The 17,493-nt window shown below is 43.0% G+C and overlaps 1 protein-coding gene across 2 annotated transcripts; it reads left to right on the plus strand.

The window, feature by feature from the left end:
* The first annotated feature begins 315 nt into the window (after positions 1–315).
* gle1 (GLE1 RNA export mediator) lies at positions 316–16,677 on the plus strand. 2 transcript variants are annotated; one of them, XM_037776647.1, is made up of 15 exons: positions 316–396; positions 10,231–10,452; positions 10,574–10,732; positions 11,290–11,438; positions 11,524–11,584; positions 11,757–12,014; positions 12,122–12,344; positions 12,503–12,615; positions 12,874–13,086; positions 13,269–13,459; positions 13,552–13,681; positions 13,764–13,868; positions 14,265–14,347; positions 14,467–14,530; positions 15,631–16,677. In XM_037776647.1, the coding sequence occupies exons 1-15, from the start codon at positions 388–390 to the stop codon at positions 15,697–15,699; spliced, it is 2,049 nt and encodes a 682-aa protein (XP_037632575.1). In that variant the 5' UTR covers positions 316–387; the 3' UTR covers positions 15,700–16,677. The 2 variants fall into 2 exon arrangements, with proteins under 2 accessions (XP_037632575.1, XP_037632574.1); XM_037776646.1 differs by lacking the exon at positions 316–396 and adding an exon at positions 1,540–1,751.
* Positions 16,678–17,493: the final 816 nt, after the last annotated feature.

Here is a 17,493-nt window from a genome sequence, read left to right on the forward strand (position 1 = left end):
GCAAATATATATATTTTTTTGTTACAGAACACATAATAAACACCCCTGTTTTGATTCCTTAATACAATTTACATATATTTAACATAGTCCCACGTTTTTATTTATGTATAAATTAGAAATACCATATAGATATCAGACTCATTTTAAAGAGATTACCTAAATATGTCTTACTTAGCCAAACCCCATTAAGAAATTTGGCAATTCAAGATATTCTTTGCTCATTCGCAAACATAAAAAACATATATGAAATATATTCGGATATTTTCTAAATCTCTCGGTTCTGTTCTTTAATTCGGGTCTATATTTGATATAAACAAAATCATGTTAAATTCAAATGTCAACACTTGTAATGGGATTGTCATGGAGAGTGTGCAGTAACACAGCACCATGGACCAGGTAAAACTATTACATTAAATACATAATAATGGGTGTTTGTTTACGCCGAATTTTACCACGTGTCGTATTGCAGTCGTGTTTGAAGTTTTTGGCGTGATAGGTGAGTATTTGTGTACAGTAGCGTTAAATAAATAAGATTTAAAAAGATGGGGCGCTTGAGGGATTGTAATACTATGGTGTTTCATGTTGAGCCACCGGGTCAAAAATACTCATAATTAGTAAAATAAATATTGTAAAACTACAGTAATTAAATAGTTTAGATTTTATCGGCTTGAAATGATATTTATTTAATATATAATAAGGTTATGTTAAAGCCCAGCCGGAAACAGAGCGTGTCGGCGGGCTATTTCTCGTCGGATTGTAATTTATGTAACCACATCCGGTGGTTCAAAATTTGTCAAACCTGCCAAAATCCAAAATAAATAAATGACTCGATAAATTAATAAATATATCATTAAATGTTGCAAAAATAACATAAAAAAAATAAATGTAGACATTAATTTATTAATAAAATGTGACTTAAAATGATATTTCTGTTTTAATTTGCTTCTTTATTTATTTATGTATTTATCTTTGTATTAATTCCCTATTCATTTATTCTTCTGTTTAATTTTCCCTTTTATTTTGTATGTATTTATTTGATTTATTTAGAAATATATATGTATATATATTTAGTTTTTGCATTTATTTATTTATTTTTATTTTATTTTTGCATGTATTTGTTATTTATTTACTCAACCTCTTTTCTTTTCTTTTAATTTGCTTCTTTATTTATTTATTTCTCTTTTTATTAATTCCCTATTTATTTACTATTCTGTTTAATTTTCCCTTTTATTTTCTATGTATTAATTTTATTATTTTTTTAATTATTATAATTTTTTTTAGTTTTTGCATTTATTTATTTTATTTTTGCATTTATTTGTTATTTATTTACTCAACCTGTTTTCTTTTCTTTGAATTTGCTTCTTTATTTATTTATTTATCTTTTTATTAATTTCTCCTATTTACTCTTCTGTTTAATTTCCCCTTTTATTTTTTTTATGTATTTATTTTATTATTGTTTTAATTAAAGTTATTATGGCCCAGCCAGAAACAACAGCGTGTTGGTGGGCTTGTTTCTCGTCGGATTGTAATTTATGTAACCTCATCCGGTGGTTCAAACTCTAGCCGGAAGCTGACCCGTGTTAGCTAGCAGCAGTTTCTAGTTCTGGTTCTGGTTTTGTTTGATCTTCTTGTCTTCGTGTCTTCGTGTCGTGATGCCGGCTGAGAATCTGAGATGGGAAACTTTAGAGGCTTTAAAAAACTCCCCGAAGGGAAACATCACATACGACCCGTTCTGGTCCGAGAGAGGAGAGGTGAGTTACCCTAACACCGAGCTAACAGCGTTAGCATGGAGGCTAAAGGCTAGTTCATGTTAGACAGACAGACAGACAGACAGACATGTCTCTGCTGGTTCAGGTGTCTCTGCTGGTTCAGGTGTCTCTGCTGGTTCAGATGTCTCTGCTGGTTTAGATGTCTCTGCTGGTTCAGGTGTCTCTGCTGGTTTAGATGTCTCTGCTGGTTTAGGTGTCTCTGCTGGTTTAGATGTCTCTGCTGGTTCAGATGTCTCTGCTGGTTCAGGTGTCTCTGCTGGTTTAGATGTCTCTGCTGGTTTAGGTGTCTCTGCTGGTTTAGGTGTCTCTGCTGGTTTAGGTGTCTCTGCTGGTTTAGGTGTCTCTGCTGGTTCAGATGTCTCTGCTGGTTTAGATGTCTCTGCTGGTTTAGGTGTCTCTGCTGGTTTAGGTGTCTCTGCTGGTTTAGGTGTCTCTGCTGGTTTAGGTGTCTCTGCTGGTTTAGGTGTCTCTGCTGGTTTAGGTGTCTCTGCTGGTTTAGGTGTCTCTGCTGGTTCAGGTGTCTCTGCTGGTTTAGGTGTCTCTGCTGGTTCAGGTGTCTCTGCTGGTTCAGGTGTCTCTGCTGGTTCAGATGTCTCTGCTGGTTTAGATGTCTCTGCTGGTTCAGATGTCTCTGCTGGTTCAGGTGTCTCTGCTGGTTCAGGTGTCTCTGCTGGTTTAGGTGTCTCTGCTGGTTCAGGTGTCTCTGCTGGTTCAGGTGTCTCTGCTGGTTCAGGTGTCTCTGCTGGTTTAGATGTCTCTGCTGGTTCAGATGTCTCTGCTGGTTCAGGTGTCTCTGCTGGTTTAGATGTCTCTGCTGGTTTAGATGTCTCTGCTGGTTCAGATGTCTCTGCTGGTTTAGATGTCTCTGCTGGTTCAGGTGTCTCTGCTGGTTTAGGTGTCTCTGCTGGTTTAGATGTCTCTGCTGGTTTAGGTGTCTCTGCTGGTTCAGATGTCTCTACTGGTTTAGGTGTCTCTGCTGGTTCAGATGTCTCTGCTGGTTCAGGTGTCTCTGCTGGTTTAGGTGTCTCTGCTGGTTTAGATGTCTCTGCTGGTTTAGGTGTCTCTGCTGGTTTAGGTGTCTCTGCTGGTTTAGATGTCTCTGCTGGTTTAGATGTCTCTGCTGGTTCAGATGTCTCTGCTGGTTCAGGTGTCTCTGCTGGTTTAGATGTCTCTGCTGGTTTAGATGTCTCTGCTGGTTCAGATGTCTCTGCTGGTTTAGGTGTCTCTGCTGGTTCAGGTGTCTCTGCTGGTTTAGGTGTCTCTGCTGGTTTAGATGTCTCTGCTGGTTCAGATGTCTCTGCTGGTTTAGATGTCTCTGCTGGTTCAGATGTCTCTGCTGGTTCAGGTGTCTCTGCTGGTTTAGATGTCTCTGCTGGTTTAGATGTCTCTGCTGGTTTAGATGTCTCTGCTGGTTCAGATGTCTCTGCTGGTTTAGATGTCTCTGCTGGTTCAGGTGTCTCTGCTGGTTTAGGTGTCTCTGCTGGTTTAGATGTCTCTGCTGGTTTAGGTGTCTCTGCTGGTTCAGATGTCTCTACTGGTTTAGGTGTCTCTGCTGGTTCAGATGTCTCTGCTGGTTCAGGTGTCTCTGCTGGTTTAGATGTCTCTGCTGGTTCAGATGTCTCTGCTGGTTCAGGTGTCTCTGCTGGTTTAGGTGTCTCTGCTGGTTCAGGTGTCTCTGCTGGTTCAGGTGTCTCTGCTGGTTTAGATGTCTCTGCTGGTTCAGATGTCTCTGCTGGTTCAGGTGTCTCTGCTGGTTTAGATGTCTCTGTTGGTTCAGATGTCTCTGCTGGTTCAGGTGTCTCTGCTGGTTCAGATGTCTCTGCTGGTTTAGATGTCTCTGTTGGTTCAGGTGTCTCTGCTGGTTCAGATGTCTCTGCTGGTTTAGGTGTCTCTGCTGGTTTAGATGTCTCTGTTGGTTCAGGTGTCTCTGCTGGTTCAGATGTCTCTGCTGGTTTAGGTGTCTCTGCTGGTTCAGATGTCTCTGCTGGTTTAGGTGTCTCTGCTGGTTTAGGTGTCTCTGCTGGTTTAGGTGTCTCTGCTGGTTCAGGTGTCTCTGCTGGTTCAGGTGTCTCTGCTGGTTTAGGTGTCTCTGCTGGTTCAGGTGTCTCTGCTGGTTTAGATGTCTCTGTTGGTTCAGGTGTCTCTGCTGGTTCAGATGTCTCTGCTGGTTCAGGTGTCTCTGCTGGTTTAGATGTCTCTGTTGGTTCAGGTGTCTCTGCTGGTTCAGATGTCTCTGCTGGTTTAGGTGTCTCTGCTGGTTTAGATGTCTCTGTTGGTTCAGGTGTCTCTGCTGGTTTAGATGTCTCTGCTGGTTTAGGTGTCTCTGCTGGTTCAGGTGTCTCTGCTGGTTCAGGTGTCTCTGCTGGTTTAGATGTCTCTGTTGGTTCAGGTGTCTCTGCTGGTTCAGATGTCTCTGCTGGTTTAGGTGTCTCTGCTGGTTTATATGTCTCTGTTGGTTCAGGTGTCTCTGCTGGTTCAGGTGTCTCTGCTGGTTTAGGTGTCTCTGCTGTTTAGATGTCTCTGTTGGTTCAGGTGTCTCTGCTGGTTCAGATGTCTCTGCTGGTTTAGATGTCTCTGCTGGTTTAGATGTCTCTGCTGGTTTAGATGTCTCTGCTGGTTTAGATGTCTCTGCTGGTTTAGGTGTCTCTGCTGGTTTAGGTGTCTCTGCTGGTTTAGATGTCTCTGCTGGTTTAGGTGTCTCTGCTGGTTCAGGTGTCTCTGCTGGTTTAGATGTCTCTGCTGGTTTAGATGTCTCTGCTGGTTCAGATGTCTCTGCTGGTTCAGGTGTCTCTGCTGGTTTAGATGTCTCTGCTGGTTCAGATGTCTCTGCTGGTTCAGATGTCTCTGCTGGTTCAGATGTCTCTGCTGGTTTAGGTGTCTCTGCTGGTTCAGATTGTCTCTGCTGGTTTAGGTGTCTCTGCTGGTTCAGGGTGTCTCTGCTGGTTCAGACTGTCTCTGCTGGTTTAGGTGTCTCTGCTGGTTCAGGTGTCTCTGCTGGTTTAGATGTCTCTGCTGGTTCAGGTGTCTCTGCTGGTTCAGGTGTCTCTGCTGGTTCAGGTGTCTCTGCTGGTTTAGATGTCTCTGCTGGTTGAAGGTGTCTCTGCTGGTTCAGATGTCTCTGCTGGTTTAGGTGTCTCTGCTGGTTCAGGTGTCTCTGCTGGTTTAGATGTCTCTGCTGGTTCAGGTGTCTCTGCTGGTTCAGGTGTCTCTGCTGGTTTAGATGTCTCTGCTGGTTCAGGTGTCTCTGCTGGTTCAGATGTCTCTGCTGGTTTAGGTGTCTCTGCTGGTTCAGGTGTCTCTGCTGGTTCAGATGTCTCTGCTGGTTCAGATGTCTCTGCTGGTTTAGATGTCTCTGCTGGTTCAGATGTCTCTGCTGGTTTACATGTCTCTGCTGGTTCAGATGTCTCTGCTGGTTTAGGTGTCTCTGCTGGTTCAGGTGTCTCTGCTGGTTCAGATGTCTCTGCTGGTTCAGATGTCTCTGCTGGTTTAGATGTCTCTGCTGGTTCAGGTGTCTCTGCTGGTTTAGATGTCTCTGCTGGTTTAGATGTCTCTGCTGGTTTAGGTGTCTCTGCTGGTTCAGGTGTCTCTGCTGGTTTAGGTGTCTCTGCTGGTTTAGGTGTCTCTGCTGGTTTAGGTGTCTCTGCTGGTTCAGATGTCTCTGCTGGTTTAGGTGTCTCTGCTGGTTCAGATGTCTCTGCTGGTTTAGGTGTCTCTGCTGGTTTAGATGTCTCTGCTGGTTTAGATGTCTCTGCTGGTTCAGATGTCTCTGCTGGTTTAGGTGTCTCTGCTGGTTCAGATGTCTCTGCTGGTTCAGGTGTCTCTGCTGGTTCAGATGTCTCTGCTGGTTTAGGTGTCTCTGCTGGTTAGATTGCTCTGCTGGTTTAGGTGGTCTCTGCTGTTTAGATGTCTCTGTGGTTCAGGTGTCTCTGCTGGTTCAAGGTGTCTCTGCTGTTCGATGTCTCTGCTGGTTCAGGTGTCTCTGCTGGTTTAGATGTCTCTGCTGGTTTAGGTGTCTCTGCTGGTTTAGATGTCTCTGCTTGGTTAGAGATGTCTCTGCTGGTTAGATGTCTCTGCTGGTTCAGATGTCTCCTGCTGGTTCAGGTGTCTCTGCTGGTTTAGATGTCTCTGCTGGTTCAGATGTCTCCTGCTGGTTAGGTGTCTCTGCTGGTTCAGGTGTCTCTGCTGGTTTAGGTTCTCTGCTGGTTTCAGATGTCTACTGCTGGTTCAGATGTCTCTGCTGGTTTAGATGTCTCGCTGTTCAGATGTCTCTGCTGGTTCAGGTGTCTCTGCTGGTTTAGATGTCTCTGCTGGTTAGATGTCGTCTGCTGGTTTAGATGTCTCTGCTGGTTTCAGATGTCTCTGCTGGTTAGATGTCTCTGCTGGTTCAGGTGTCTCTGCTGGTTTAGGTTGTCTCTGCTGGTTTAGATGGTCTCTGCTGGTTTAGGTGTCTCTGCTGGTTCAGATATGTCTCTGCTGGTTATTAGGTGTCTCTGCTGGTTCAGATGTCTCTGCTGGTTTCAGGTGTCTCTGCTGGTTTAGGATGTCCTCTGCTGGTTTAGATGTCTCTGCTGGTTTAGGTGTCTCTGGCTGGTTTAGATGTCTCTGCTTGTTTAGGATGTCTCTGCTGGTTTAGATGTCTCTGCTGGTTCAGATGTCTCTGCTGGTTTAGATGTCTCCTGCTGGTTCAGATGTCTCTGCTGGTTCAGGTGTCTCTTGCTGGTTTAGATGTCTCTGCTGGTTAGATGTCTCTGCTGGTTCAGATGTCTCTGCTGGTTTAGGTGTCTCTGCTGGTTCAGGGTGTCTTCTGCTGGTTTCAGGTGTCTCTGCTGGTTTAGATGTCTCTGCTGGTTCAGATGTCTCTGCTGGTTTAGATGTCTCTGCTGGTTCAGATGTCTCTGCTGGTTCAGGTGTCTCTGCTGGTTTAGATGTCTCTGCTGGTTCAGATGTCTCTGCTGGTTTAGATGTCTCTGCTGGTTCAGGTGTCTCTGCTGGTTTAGGTGTCTCTGCTGGTTTAGATGTCTCTGCTGGTTTAGATGTCTCTGCTGGTTTAGGTGTCTCTGCTGGTTCAGATGTCTCTGCTGGTTTAGGTGTCTCTGCTGGTTTAGATGTCTCTGCTGGTTTAGATGTCTCTGCTGGTTCAGGTGTCTCTGCTGGTTCAGGTGTCTCTGCTGGTTTAGATGTCTCTGCTGGTTCAGATGTCTCTGCTGGTTCAGGTGTCTCTGCTGGTTTAGATGTCTCTGCTGGTTTAGATGTCTCTGCTGGTTCAGATGTCTCTGCTGGTTTAGGTGTCTCTGCTGGTTCAGGTGTCTCTGCTGGTTTAGGTGTCTCTGCTGGTTTAGATGTCTCTGCTGGTTCAGATGTCTCTGCTGGTTTAGATGTCTCTGCTGGTTCAGATGTCTCTGCTGGTTCAGGTGTCTCTGCTGGTTTAGATGTCTCTGCTGGTTCAGATGTCTCTGCTGGTTCAGATGTCTCTGCTGGTTTAGATGTCTCTGCTGGTTCAGGTGTCTCTGCTGGTTTAGGTGTCTCTGCTGGTTTAGATGTCTCTGCTGGTTTAGGTGTCTCTGCTGGTTCAGATGTCTCTACTGGTTTAGGTGTCTCTGCTGGTTCAGATGTCTCTGCTGGTTCAGGTGTCTCTGCTGGTTTAGATGTCTCTGCTGGTTCAGATGTCTCTGCTGGTTTAGGTGTCTCTGCTGGTTCAGGTGTCTCTGCTGGTTTAGATGTCTCTGCTGGTTCAGATGTCTCTGCTGGTTCAGGTGTCTCTGCTGGTTTAGATGTCTCTGTTGGTTCAGATGTCTCTGCTGGTTCAGGTGTCTCTGCTGGTTCAGATGTCTCTGCTGGTTTAGATGTCTCTGTTGGTTCAGGTGTCTCTGCTGGTTCAGATGTCTCTGCTGGTTTAGGTGTCTCTGCTGGTTTAGATGTCTCTGTTGGTTCAGGTGTCTCTGCTGGTTCAGATGTCTCTGCTGGTTTAGGTGTCTCTGCTGGTTCAGATGTCTCTGCTGGTTTAGGTGTCTCTGCTGGTTTAGGTGTCTCTGCTGGTTTAGGTGTCTCTGCTGGTTCAGGTGTCTCTGCTGGTTCAGGTGTCTCTGCTGGTTTAGGTGTCTCTGCTGGTTCAGGTGTCTCTGCTGGTTTAGATGTCTCTGTTGGTTCAGGTGTCTCTGCTGGTTCAGATGTCTCTGCTGGTTCAGGTGTCTCTGCTGGTTTAGATGTCTCTGTTGGTTCAGGTGTCTCTGCTGGTTCAGATGTCTCTGCTGGTTTAGGTGTCTCTGCTGGTTTAGATGTCTCTGTTGGTTCAGGTGTCTCTGCTGGTTCAGATGTCTCTGCTGGTTTAGGTGTCTCTGCTGGTTCAGGTGTCTCTGCTGGTTCAGGTGTCTCTGCTGGTTTAGATGTCTCTGTTGGTTCAGGTGTCTCTGCTGGTTCAGATGTCTCTGCTGGTTTAGGTGTCTCTGCTGGTTTATATGTCTCTGTTGGTTCAGGTGTCTCTGCTGGTTCAGGTGTCTCTGCTGGTTTAGGTGTCTCTGCTGGTTTAGATGTCTCTGTTGGTTCAGGTGTCTCTGCTGGTTCAGATGTCTCTGCTGGTTTAGATGTCTCTGCTGGTTTAGATGTCTCTGCTGGTTTAGATGTCTCTGCTGGTTTAGATGTCTCTGCTGGTTTAGGTGTCTCTGCTGGTTTAGGTGTCTCTGCTGGTTTAGATGTCTCTGCTGGTTTAGGTGTCTCTGCTGGTTCAGGTGTCTCTGCTGGTTTAGATGTCTCTGCTGGTTCAGATGTCTCTGCTGGTTCAGATGTCTCTGCTGGTTCAGGTGTCTCTGCTGGTTTAGATGTCTCTGCTGGTTCAGATGTCTCTGCTGGTTCAGATGTCTCTGCTGGTTCAGATGTCTCTGCTGGTTTAGGTGTCTCTGCTGGTTCAGATGTCTCTGCTGGTTTAGGTGTCTCTGCTGGTTCAGGTGTCTCTGCTGGTTCAGATGTCTCTGCTGGTTTAGGTGTCTCTGCTGGTTCAGGTGTCTCTGCTGGTTTAGATGTCTCTGCTGGTTCAGGTGTCTCTGCTGGTTCAGGTGTCTCTGCTGGTTCAGGTGTCTCTGCTGGTTCAGATGTCTCTGCTGGTTTAGGTGTCTCTGCTGGTTCAGATGTCTCTGCTGGTTTAGGTGTCTCTGCTGGTTCAGGTGTCTCTGCTGGTTTAGATGTCTCTGCTGGTTCAGGTGTCTCTGCTGGTTCAGGTGTCTCTGCTGGTTTAGATGTCTCTGCTGGTTTAGATGTCTCTGCTGGTTCAGATGTCTCTGCTGGTTTAGGTGTCTCTGCTGGTTCAGATGTCTCTGCTGGTTCAGGTGTCTCTGCTGGTTCAGATGTCTCTGCTGGTTTAGGTGTCTCTGCTGGTTTAGATGTCTCTGCTGGTTTAGGTGTCTCTGCTGGTTTAGGTGTCTCTGCTGGTTCAGATGTCTCTGCTGGTTTAGATGGATAACTTAGTGAATTAACTCATTTATCTGTCTTAAGTGACCGTTTAACTACTTCTCTCCACCAGGACTATCTGTAATGAGGGCTGTTAATTACCACAGTTTGCTAAAATCCCCATTAAGACCGATATGAAGCACTGAGTTTAATTAGTTCATTTAATCATTGCATGAGTTTATTGTGATGAGTCCTCACTAAGACCAAGAAAGTGGATCATATCAGTCCAGTTCTGAGGTCTCTACACTGGCTTCTGCATGTTTAGTTGTGACTCTGGGGACACTAAGTAGACCTGATCCAGATGAGCTGAGAGGTCTGGATGGTTCAGAACATAGCAGAAGATCAGAAATGTATTTTGGCCCAAAACCACCAACCAACCAACCAACCACTATGAAGCAGGTGGAAACTCTGGGTTTAATTCGTTTATTTAATAGGGGTGTAACGATACGTTTTTACAACGATACGATACGATTTCCATGGTTCCGATACGATTCAGGACGATATTTGGCTCATCTAGAGCGATACGATACGATACGATACGATTCAATGATTTAAAATCAATACAGTAACTTTTTTTTGCCAAAGATTCAGTCAGTGTGACTTTGAAATAAATATGTGCTACTGGACAGAGCAGGTCAGGATTCATCAACGTTTTTCTTGTAAGGGAATCAAGGATAAATTAATTATGGATATAAACAAGTAAACAATGATTAATGGCAAATACATACACCTTTTATTAGAAAATAATAAAAAGTGCAACTGCAGGACCTGCTGCTTCAGTTCTCAAGATACAAGGCAGTACAATATTTAACAAAAAAATATAATAAACCAACTAAAAGAAATGTGCATGTTAAAACAGCTTATTCCAAACTTTTGAACAGAAGTGTGTATGGAAACTAATGTTATGGTCATATGTGGTCATCTCAGCTTCAAAAATAAAAGCCTTTGGTACATTTAAACCGTAAAACACGCTCCATGAGTGAAGTAAACTAGAGGTTTAATGTCTCTGTGTTTCTTCCAGCATATTTTAGCGGGGTGCAAAGAGGCCCTCAGCCTGTCCTCACACTCTGGGGTCATTCTGGAGCGCCTCAGCTCGTTGCCCCTGCAGAAGTCCTGCTTTCTGAGCTCCAGCTCCGGAGGCTCCAGCCCCGGCCTCTCAGATAAGATCTCCACTTCGGCTTCCTCCTCAGGATCCATCCCCGACCTCAACGGCAGGCACGCCGCACTTTCTGCTGCCCCGCAGGCGAGTCTGTCATCCTGAATACATGCTGACCTTTCTGTGTTTTTTTATGTGAGGGAAAAAAAACTACACTGTGATTTCTGTCTATATTTCTGACTCTCATCTTTATCTTAATGTGCTGCAGACTGTTAGTGATGAGGTGAAGGATGAAGATCCAGAGGAAGATATCAGCGACGTTTCCAGTCCTGTTTCACAACCTGCCATTTCCCTGCTGTCGCCCAAAGCCATGGAGATGGCGGGACGTATTATTAAATTTGAGGAGGAACAGCGAGAAAAGGCCAAGGTCAGACACGATGATTCTTTATTATCCCACCTGAAGTCCCATAAAGTCAACTTTAACAACCGTCTGTCAAGAAAATGTTGAAAAGTTTTATGTTAACTAGATCAAAGTGTGTTTTATACGAGGACATAAATGTGCACAGACAAGATGAACATCTATTTTTTTGGTTTAATTTCCTGAATTTATTTTATTTTATTTCAAATGTTTTTTTCTTTGTTTAAATTATTTGGGTTTTTTTAAGAATAAAAATGTCAACCTACCTATAGGAGAAATATGTTTATATATGCTTTCATGTTTCAGTATATTGAATCATATATAATGTTGGACACTTTGCTAGAAGTTATTGTAAGCTTCTTTATACACACTCTCAGTTCAACTCTTTGCTAAGAATTTCATGACTCATAAGTCAAAGTTCAGGCTGTTTTTAGGACCATCTCTTGTCTGTTTTATACCCAGAGGTCCTGATAAATGTATGTAACCTGTTTACTATGAATGTGTGATTAGTAAGGTGTAATAACAGACGGTCTCACCTGATTGATGTCTTGAATCTGTCGGCTCAGCTGGCGCTCAAACTGCGGCAGGAGATGCAGGAGAGGCTGGTGGCGGCGGTTGCGAGCTCCGAATCGGAGCAGCTGAAACGCTTCGAGGAGTTCATGGAGCTGAAACAGAGGCAGGAGTACCAGATTATGAGGGACATGATGGACAGAGAGTAAGAGCCGCTGACAACCACGCAAATATTAATGTTACTGAACTGTTATTTATGTGCGTCTGGTTTTCTTCTTCCTGCCGTGTAGAACTAAAGAGAGCATCGGGCGTCAGGAGAAGCTGAAGGAGGAGCAGCGACACAGGATGAAGGTAAGATCATCAGACGACATGTAGGCATGATGTTGCTTTAAAGGTCTGGAAACGCCACGAAGTCTCGTGGTTTTTATGAAGCTGTTTCATGACAATGTGATACACCTGAACTCACAACTTCTGTTAGCATGTTTCGTAACGGTATAAACACGTCTTCTGTCCTCGGCGTCAGATCATCAACCTGCGTCTGAGGGAGGCGGAGCAGCAGCGCCTGCGTGAGGCGGAGCTCGAGCGGCAGCGGCAGGCGGACGGCAGGGAGCGGCTGCGTAACCTCAACACCATCCAGGAGGAGATCCTGCAGCTCAACCAGCTGCTGGAGCCGTCCACCCAGACCAAGACCGACCTCCCAGCGGCCAGCCTCAGCTCCTTCTGCACCCGCGGGAACCAGCTGTGCTCCCAGCTGTCGGAGGTGGTGCGGAAGACCGCAGAGGTCAGTTCAACTCCTGATACGTGGCTCCTTCCTACTCTGACGGGGAAAAAAGACATCTGGAGAGAGCTTTAAAATCATAGTGTTAAAGGGCTACTGTCTGTTTCCAGGGAGAGTTTCCCAGCGTGGATGACATGACGGTGGCCGAGCGAGCCCTCCACGAGATGAGAGCGCTGATCCGGCTGATGCAGGAGGAGGTCGCCAAGGCTCAAGAGAAGAAGAAGAAGGACCAAGAGGAGGATGAGCAGCGCAGGAAGCAGGCGGAGCTGCAGGCGCAGCAGGAAGCGCAGAAGAAGGCGGTGGAGACGGCCAAAGAGAAGGCAAAGAGGAAAGGTTAGAGAGCGATCAGTCATCTGACCCTTCGTTTATACATGCATATCAGCAAAAAGACGGTCGCTACAGTTATTACTGCGTAACATATAATCTGTAATACAGGTGTACAGCATACTGTGAGTGCTTTAAAACATTTGGTTGTTGTTTTCTTCCATCAGGGCTGCAGAACAGCGCTGAAGAGAGCACGCTGAAATGGTATAAGGAGATTCAGGAGTCGGCTGCTCAGTGTGCTCAGTCCATCGAACAACTCAACTCCCCAAAAGATGCCCAGGTGAGTTTGTGCTTCAATAATAATAATAATGTATTTTTTTTTTATTTATATGGCACCTTTCATACAAAAAATGCAGCTCAAAGATTTACAAATTAAAAAAGCTTTCCAGTACTTGACCGTCTTCAATAATCTGTTATGGACAGATTTTGGTTGGTGCCCAAAAATTATTGAGGTTCAATAACCAGCCATGATATTTAGTAATGTTGTGGAAAGAAACTCTGTACAGATGAGTTTAATTTCTCTTCTGTGGACTCAAAGACAAAGAAGCTGAAGCTGGAGCTCCAGAAAGCCGCCAGCATCCCCGTCAGCCAGATCTCCAGCAACTCCGGATCGCAGCTCCGAGAAATCTTCGACAAGATCGACAAGCTGCTGTCGGGACGGTCGCTGGTGTCGGGGGGGAGGTCCGTCTCTACCTCCCAGCATCCTCAGGGCCAGGACTTCGTCAGCTTCAAACTGGCTGAGAAGTTTGTGGTGAGTCTGTTTTTGATATATTATCCCAGAAACAAGGATGTGTGATTCAACACCAAAATATGGTCGTTCTGAACAACTCATTTGTTTTGCTTTTATCCTGCTGAATGACTTATTTCCAAGAAACCCACAACAAACCAAATGACGACAACTCCTTTTGGGGTTGGATTTTTTTTCCCCTGTAGAAACAAGGAGAGGAGGAGGTGGCGGCTCACCACGAAGCCGCTTTCCCCATCGCCGTGGTGGCCTCCGGCATCTGGGAGCTGCACCCTCGGGTGGGCGAGCTCCTCCTCGCCCACCTGCACAAGAAATGTCCGTACTCGGTCCCGCATTACCCCCCGATGAAGGACGGCACAGCTGTGGAGGAATACCAGAGGTCAGGAGGACAGAAATGTGTCGCTGCTCCTTCCTTTTCATCTATTATTTCATTTAGTTTGATTAATCACAACAATAATAATCCTTCATCAGGATTCTTGGTTACCGCGTGGACGACTCCGGGGTCGAAGGTCAGGACAGTTTCCTGAAGAGGATGTCGGGGATGATCCGCCTCTACGCCGCCGTGATCCAGCTGAGGTGGCCCTACGGCTCCAAGCAGGGGGTAAGAACCGTCTCACTTCACTGTATGTTTATAAAATATGATTAAGCTTCTGCATCTTTAAACCTTCCTGGATGTGTTTCAGGCTGCTCCTCACGGGCTGAACCACGGCTGGCGTTGGTTGGCTCAGATGCTCAACATGGAGCCGCTGGCTGACATCACGGCAACGCTGCTGTTCGACTTTCTGGAGGTGAGTCCTGTTCCTTTTTTTTTTTTTTTTTTTTTAAACATCAACGTTGCTGTTTCTATACATCAGACCGGCACATACGACTACTTCACAAAAAGACAAGGCCACGGTTAGAAAACCAAAGATCTCACAGACTTTAGTGCAGTTTGACGTATGTTTGGATTGTAATGTTGACAAATTTGTATGCATTCATCTCTTGTTAAACAAACGTTTGTTTTATACTAGGGCTGTCACAGTTAATACCATCATTTTTTTAATGCCAAAATTTGTTTTAACGCCACTAATTTCTTTAATACTTTTTTTTAGTACTCCTTCCATCATTGTGTATTCCTGTGGTCAGTGAAAGCAGCTGTGGGTTAAACATCTGTCTCGTTGTCTGTGTGTCTTCTTCTTCTTCAGGTTTGTGGTAACGCTCTGATGAAGCAGTATCAGGCCCAGTTCTGGAAACTCATCCTAATGCTTAAAGAGGAATACTTCCCGAGGTACACACTCACACAGAGAGAAAGATTTAAAGCATGTTGAGCTTTTCACCAGCAGGTTAAATATATTTTCCCAGTTTAACTTCCTCCAGTCTGACATGTTGGATGTTTGTTGTCTGCAGAATTCAAGCGGTGACCACCAGCGGAGAGATGGGCTCATTCATCAGACTCAAACAGTTTCTAGACGTACGTTACCCACTGTTTTTACTAATAATAAAATACTATATTTTTATAAAGAAATTATTAAAGATAAAAAAATATATATTAATTAATCTGACTTTTAATTTGGAGTAATATAGCCTTAGTTTTTAAGATTTAATCATATTTTATTCTATTTTAATCATTGATTTTTTTGTTTTATAGTTGTAATTTTTAGTCTTGCAACATTTTATTTATTGTTTTTGTTAGATTTTTTCCTATTTGGGCTGCTATATGAACTGATAAAATTGTTAATGTACGTTGCATTAACTCAAGCTGCACTCTTTATTCCGCTTTTAATCGGTGACATCTTTTAAATCACTTTTCAAAACTTTTTTTTTATTATTATTTCTAGTACACGATTTTATTTACAACACATCATATCTGTTTTATTATTGTTATTGTTTGTATCTTATATTGTTGGGTATTTTATTACATTTTTTTGAACGGAGCCGCCATTTCCCCGGGAGATCGTGACCCCGGTGGCCGATGGTGTCATTATTCTATAGCCATCACGCTGTCATCAACATTTACTTCATAATGATAAGTTAAAGCAAAAAAAGAATACAGAAATAAATACGTTGGGGGGGAAATTGCAAAGGGAAAATAATGCATACATGAATTTAATAATGAATAAATGTAAATATACATTTTTAAATAAAAACAAATAAATGCAAAAATAAATCAATTTAAGTTAATAAAAATAAATAAAAGGGAAAATTAAATAGAAGAGTAGATAAATAGGGGAATTAATACAAAGGTAAATAAATAAAAAGCAAATTAAAACAGAAATATCAAATTGTCACATTGTATCAATTAATGAATGAATGCCTACATTTATCTGAATGATTTCGGTACATTTAATGGCACATTTATTTATTTATGATGTAATTTATTAATTTTTTTGATATTGGCAGGTTCTGCCCTCCATACATATTGCCGCTTTAAATAACAGAAACAAATAGAATAGGCACTAAAGAACAAGGTAGAAAAAGAAAAAAAGACATTTATAAAGTATGTTGATTAGTTTTGAGGTCTAAATCTTGGTTTGTTTCTTTTTTTAAAAATACATTTTTCCCCCCGCGCAGACGTCGCTGCAGAGCCGACAGATCCGTCCGCCCAAAGGCCAGCTGAGCTCCATGTTCTGGGGATCCTGATGGAGGAAGAGGAGCCGCCGCCATGTTGGATTTTGCTGCTGCATGACGCCGTTTAGGACTGAGTAAAGCAGAGCGATGCTAATAAACTGTTTCCTTTGTGGCTGGAAGCAGACTTTAGTCAGTAATCAGGGAGGAAACGTTGAAGCTGCTACTGGAGGAAGATCCGCTGACGTAACGCAGCTTCTGTGGCTCATGAACTGTACGTTTCATTTGATGGATGACGACACAGTGGAGGCCACGCTCAACTACATTTTCTGGATGCAATATAGTCCAAATTAATTTAACAGCTTTGGAAGAAGGTTTTTCTGCCTATTACAGCTTTAGAGTATACTTGATCATTTATGTCTTTGCAACAAAAGTCTAGCAAAGAAACAGCCGGGTTTGCTCCTTCTTACTTTACATGACGTAATTATGTTTGAGATGTAAACGTCTCGCTTCTTTCACGTTCAGGCTGAAAAGGTTCTCCAGTGTTCAGGATCATAACGTTGAAGCTGTTTTAACAGTTTTACTGTTAGTTTGTTATAATACCTGTGTAGGGGGAAAAAAGCTTTTCATTTTACTCACTAAATTTGGTCACACTACTGTTACTTTAAAAGTCTCTGTTCGAATCTAAATTGTGTCGAATGATTTGAACCTTTTTTTTATGTTTTTATGACTCCACCATGTGGAACAAAGACTTGAGGTCTGATGAGCTGTCGTTGAATCATTGTGAATGAGGTTATCCCAAAATTACAAATATATATTTAAAGGGGTTTAACTGCTAAAGTGCATTAGTCAGTGTTTTCCAAAACATTTGCTCGTCATGTTGAAACAGAAATCTGAAGATGACTCAGCGCTTTAAAGTGAAATGAAAATGAAAGTCATTGTGGAGGAGCAGAGCAGATATAGATTGTTATTGTTATACAGGTGTGTCACCAGAATGATTGTAATCTTCATCTAGAAACCAAATGTCTGAAATAAAACCTCTTCAGCAGTTTACTGGAAGTCTTCCTTTTCATTTATTTTGTCTTTTTTTTTTAAATTGGTCAATTATACGGAGCATCGGAAGTGACACGTAGGAAAAAAAAAAAAAAAAAGATGTGCTATTGCGAGATCTCGTAAAACGTTTTCATTTAATTGGGTTGTAATTTCTTTTGTTTACTTCTGCGTCAGTTCGGCACCATGGAAACAACCACCACAACACACACCCGTTGAGAGGTTCATGGATTTTATTTTAAGATTGGCCTCGAATATAAAGACAAGACAAATGAGACAAGAAACTGTAGACGGACCTTCAGGCTGTAGCGTAAACCCCAGCTGATTCGTTAAGACTCTTAAAATCTTTAGTAAAGCAGAAGCAATTTTTATCAGTAAAAATTGCCCACAATCTCTGGCTTAAGCTTCTAAAAATGTGAGGGTTTGCTGCTTTTCTGTGTCATTTTAAATTTCATATCTTTGGGTTTTACGCTGTTGGTCGAACAAAATGACAATTCAAAATAAAACATTTATTAAGTATAAATATTATCAACTAATTGAAAAATGTAATAGATTTGGTGATGAAAAAAGGAATTAGTAGCAGACTTAGTTTGAGCCTCGACTTGATGCAAATCTTTACTGCACATTATTCTCTATACTGTGAACATTAGTCAATATTTTGCACATTATATTCTCAAAACTATACAACTCTTTTATTTTATAACATTTTTAATTGTAGTTTTCTATTTAACATTCTCAACTTGGAGTTCTAGTTTCTTTTTCTTTTCTCTTACTATGTTCATTTTGTTATGCACCAAAAACATCAAGCCAAATTACTTG

This window comes from Sebastes umbrosus, chromosome 8, assembly GCF_015220745.1.
Source record: "Sebastes umbrosus isolate fSebUmb1 chromosome 8, fSebUmb1.pri, whole genome shotgun sequence".
Lineage (NCBI taxonomy): Eukaryota > Metazoa > Chordata > Actinopteri > Perciformes > Sebastidae > Sebastes > Sebastes umbrosus.

Bases quoted from the DNA above. Each gene is read 5' to 3' on its own strand.
- gle1 (XM_037776646.1), top strand. From the start codon at position 1,653: ATGCCGGCTGAGAATCTGAGATGGGAAACTTTAGAGGCTTTAAAAAAC. The intron at 12,015-12,121 runs GTCAGTTCAACT...GTCTGTTTCCAG, and splicing joins TGGTGCGGAAGACCGCAGAG to GGAGAGTTTCCCAGCGTGGA. The intron at 14,531-15,630 runs GTACGTTACCCA...CCCCCCGCGCAG, and splicing joins GACTCAAACAGTTTCTAGAC to ACGTCGCTGCAGAGCCGACA.